At 43.7% G+C, this 4,328-nt stretch overlaps 1 protein-coding gene across 1 annotated transcript; it reads left to right on the top strand.

Annotated features, from left to right (window-relative positions):
- Window positions 1–473: 473 nt before the first annotated feature.
- LOC104536047 (calcium-regulated heat stable protein 1-like) lies at window positions 474–4,047 on the top strand. The gene is made up of 2 exons (XM_010178567.1): window positions 474–646; window positions 3,921–4,047. Exons 1-2 carry the CDS (start codon window positions 474–476, stop codon window positions 4,045–4,047), a joined length of 300 nt encoding a protein of 99 aa, XP_010176869.1.
- Window positions 4,048–4,328: the final 281 nt, after the last annotated feature.

Raw genomic sequence — 4,328 nt, 5'->3', positions numbered from 1 at the left:
CTTCACTTCAGCATTTCTTCTTCTAGTGTTTCTTTCTTGTAACGTGTGTCCGTGTGCAGATGCAGGAGGCTCCTCTGTGCTGTCAGTGTCAAACCCCATCTATCTGGGAGCCACGTAGGGCACACCAATACCTCGTGTTGGGGCTGGGCTCTGCTTCAGGAGCCCAGTGCTTGGGAGTGAGGTAGAGTAAGCAAGTACGTGTTAGTTGTGTAGTAATCTGTTTACTGTGGAACTTCCTAGTACGGCTTACGAAAGCTGTGAGATTTAAAAATAAGTAAACTTGAAAAAAAAACAACAACTCACTGACGCAGAGCAAGAGCTTTTGGTGCAACTGTGTCTATGTGTACGTCTGCAGGAAGTGAGTCATGTTTTAACAAAATCATCAGCTGAAGAATTTGTGATTTGTATGACAATTCCCATTTTGGGCTAAGTCAGACCTCTTCCTCTCTCTAGGTTTTTCCCAGGCATCAGGAATGTCTTCTCAGCCCACTTCTTCTGCCTCGCAGCAGTCCCCCCCCTCTCCACCCTCACCCAGTTCTCTCCATCTGCCTGAAAACCGCAGGGCCAGAGATCGCTCCCCATCACCCATGAGAGGGTACCTCATCCCCAGTCCACTGCCCACCCGGCGCACTAGGACGTTTTCAGCGTGAGTACTGGGGAACCTGCATTTCGTAGGCGCAACCAAGCAGCTGGCACTGGGCAGAATGATCAGCCCACTAGGAGGGTGGGGCGGGAAGGGCAGTTGTAGCTGGAAGATGTTTTGGTATTTTACTGTTATCTCTTGTCCAATGAATTCTGATGACACTGTACTTCTAGTCCAAATTACCTGTAGTTTTTCAGTGCTTTGTTTGCGTAAAGGATGTTCAAAGTCTTTTCCACTCTTTAGGACCAGAGTTTTACAGGATAGGAAAAAAGCACAGAGATTTTTCAAAACAGTTTCTTGTCTGAAGTTTTGCTTCATTTCAAACACTGGGTTATGGCTCTCGGGACCAGTTCCTGTTGGTGTTTATCAGCTCCACCTCCTCCTTTGGCACGATCTCTCTTCTGAAGCACTGGACCAGACCTCACTGGAGGTTTAAATTCTTTCACTGCTGACATCTGTGCTACCATCAGCCGTGTTACACAAGCCCTTATGAGGAGCGGCTGAGGGAGCTGGGTCTCTTTAGTTTGCAGAAGAGGAGACTGAGGGGAGACCTCATTCATGTTTATGAATATATAAAGGGTGAGTGTCACAAGGATGGAGCCAGGCTCTTCTCGGTGACAAACAATGATAAGACAAGGGGTAACAGACACAAACTGGATCACAGGAGGTTCCACTTCAATTTGAGAAGAAACTTCTTCTCAGTGAGGGTGATAGAGCACTGGAACAGGCTGCCCAGAGAGGTTGTGGAGTCTCCTTCTCTGGAGACATTCAAAACCCGCCTGGACGCCTTCCTGTGTAACCTCATCTGGGTGTTCCTGCTCCAGCAGGGGGATTGGACTGGATGAGCTTTTGAGGTCTCTTCCAATCCCTAACGTTCTGTGATTCTGTGAATTTAGGGATGGTCCATGAGCCTGTGACTTTTCAGAGGGCTTATATTCCTATTCAGCTTTCATATCTCCATCTTAAGATTGCTCAGATAGACCTGTAAAAGAATCCTGTTGGTTTTCGAGGTATGAACCCTGATCTCTCTGATTCTCTAATATTATACAAGATTTTCCATAAAATATGAGGTTTGTTGCTATTTGAAGTTATTTGAGGTAGTGGTCTTACAGCAGAGCTAGCTTTCCCTGAGGTTTCCTCTGGCCCTGTGGTGCCTTGCACACTCCTGGGAACCTCCTGCCCAAAGGAGACTCTTCTGCAGCACAGCAGCAGAGGATGGGATACTGTTGCAAGGTTTGGCCATTGCAGAAAATTCCCTGTGCCTGTGATGGGCCTCCCAGTGAGGTGCTGACCTGCAGAGTGCAATGTGGGCTTCTTTGTTTATCTCTGTGGCCTTTGAATCGGGGTCTGAGGGTATAACGTGAAGCCAATCCATTGCACTTCTGCCCCAGTCTTGCAATTACTTCTGTGTAAAGGAGCCCTTGGCAATGCTAAGGGAAACACTGTGGAAGCAAGATCTCGAACCCACAGCTAGCTTATTTTGTGCTGCTTAATCTAGTTGCCATGCTTTTCCCTTTTTCCTTCTTGCAGTCTTACCCAGCTCTTTTCTTTGAGAGTTATCAACGTGGACTTTAATAGCGTCAATGCTTTGTATTATTACTTTTGTATTCAAAATGAGGTGAAAAAGAACAGCAGCAGCAGCAGAAAAATTCATATGTTGTCAGTTCCAAAGGCCTTCAAATGCCCTAAACTTTGTAATGGAAGTAGATTGCTAAGAGGAACGTAATTGATTCGATAATTGGGTTTGCCCTTGAAAAGCCAGTCCAAGCCAGCTTGCCTCAGTGCTCTGTTAATAATGAACTCTTTGTCATTCTTCTCAGCTCTTAATCCTAGTTGGGTTCTTACAAAATGAAAGAATTTATTTGGCTTCCAGAGTTCTTTAATTAGTGTAGGAATGTTGCTGTATTTGTTTGCCATGAAAAATCAAAATAGGTCTAAATTTTTATTATTTTTTTTGTGTGTCCTCTTTAAATAAGAGGAACTCTTGGTAAGCTCTGACCCCCCAGTTGTCTGGAAAAGATGAATGTAACAGGCAGTGACTTATTCAGTGGGATTATTTAATTTTGGTTCATTGCAAGTGTGGGGCCTTATACCCCAGTGCTTTATCTCTTTGAAAAGATGCAATTGAACTTCAATGGGTGTTTTAGAGCACTGAGTGCTTTTCTGTGTAACAAGCACTTGTAGGGTCAGGTGCACTGACTGCTTTACAGAGCTGGAAATGAAGCAATTTAATGGAGATTTCTTCTTTCTTTAACACTTTCAACTGTATTTCTTTACTGTTAGTTTGACTTGAGGAGCAGAGCTGTTACCACATTTTAAAAAGATTTTATTTAGACTTAAACTTTAAACATTTGGGAGAGTAACATCAAAATTGCCATGATGCAGGTAACCAAATGGCAACACAATCACTTACTGACTTTGAATAATTGCATCAACATCCTCGTCCAACGTGGAAGCAACCTACTGGATGGTCACAGCATGAGAAGGTCCTGGTCCAGCAACTCCTCTGTTATACCCTGTAATACAGCTAAATTGGTAATTGGCTTCATTAATTAAAGTATTTAAGTGTGTTTGATCCTTGTGGATTCAACTCTGCATATTTGATGGGGAAAACGATTCAATCATGCACTTTTCAAGATGGGTCATAGTCCATACATGTTGTTTTTCTTGATGGCTGTAAGTCATCCTAAAGGTTTGCCTTCCAGTCTGTCTTGATTTGAAATACAGGTCCCATGATAGTGGAGAAGATCAGTCTTGAGCCTTGGTCAGTTAGGCTTCATAGCCTGCCAGAGTCATTTGGAGGTGAAATGTTGGCTTCACATCCTAGTCTGGCAGGGTGTGTGTATGTATGCACACATGTCTTTTATGCACTGCATTCTCATGATACTACATGCACACAGTGTTTTGTGAAAGTGCATACAGCACCTAGGTGTACGCTGGTACTCTTGAACTCATGATGTATATAAGGTGCTTACATTTAGTATAGAGCCTACAAAAAAAAATTGGCAGGGTGATACTGCAGATGGATTCAGGATAGCAACTGAGGGATTAAAATGCTAGCAAACATCTTCATCTTTATCTCCTGTAAAGGCTACAGGCAAAACATGTGCAGTATATTCAAGTGAGTATTAAGCAGTTGCTGCAGAGGAGTTTACTCGCTGGGAGTGCATATTTGGACCATTGTGCTCATTTGCTTAGTGTGCTCTGTCTGACACACCTGGAAGCTGTCACATCCGTGCTTAGCATTGAGCTGCTCTTTGTGTGCTTTCTTTTGCAGAACCGTGAGGGCATCGGAGGGTCCCATTTACAAAGGTGTCTGTAAATGCTTCTGTCGCTCCAAAGGCCATGGCTTCATTACCCCTGCAGATGGAGGGCCTGACATCTTTGTACACATCTCTGAGTAAGTTGTCTGGGTGGCCGAGAAAGGCTGGAGCTTTAGTTTGCCTTAATTACTGGATGCTTTTGACGTTTCAGATACAAGAGTGGTTTATAATCTGTCACCTCAGCAAAGAGGAGTTATGCAGATGTTACTGGCAGCAATAGATGATGCTGTTCTTTTCTTCTATTGCTGTAAATCTGTTGAGTTAAAAACTAGATGATCCTGTCAAATCTCTTAGAATAAGCCGTGCAGCTTCACCCAGACCCAGAAACTTGCATTTACCTAAAGCAAATCATCTATGCAGTA

This window comes from Mesitornis unicolor, unplaced genomic scaffold (genome assembly GCF_000695765.1).
Source record: "Mesitornis unicolor isolate BGI_N332 unplaced genomic scaffold, ASM69576v1 scaffold8782, whole genome shotgun sequence".
Classification (NCBI taxonomy): Eukaryota; Metazoa; Chordata; class Aves; order Mesitornithiformes; family Mesitornithidae; genus Mesitornis; species Mesitornis unicolor.
The sequence above is the reverse complement of the archived record's forward strand: the minus strand, read 5'-3'. Positions and strand labels throughout refer to the sequence as shown.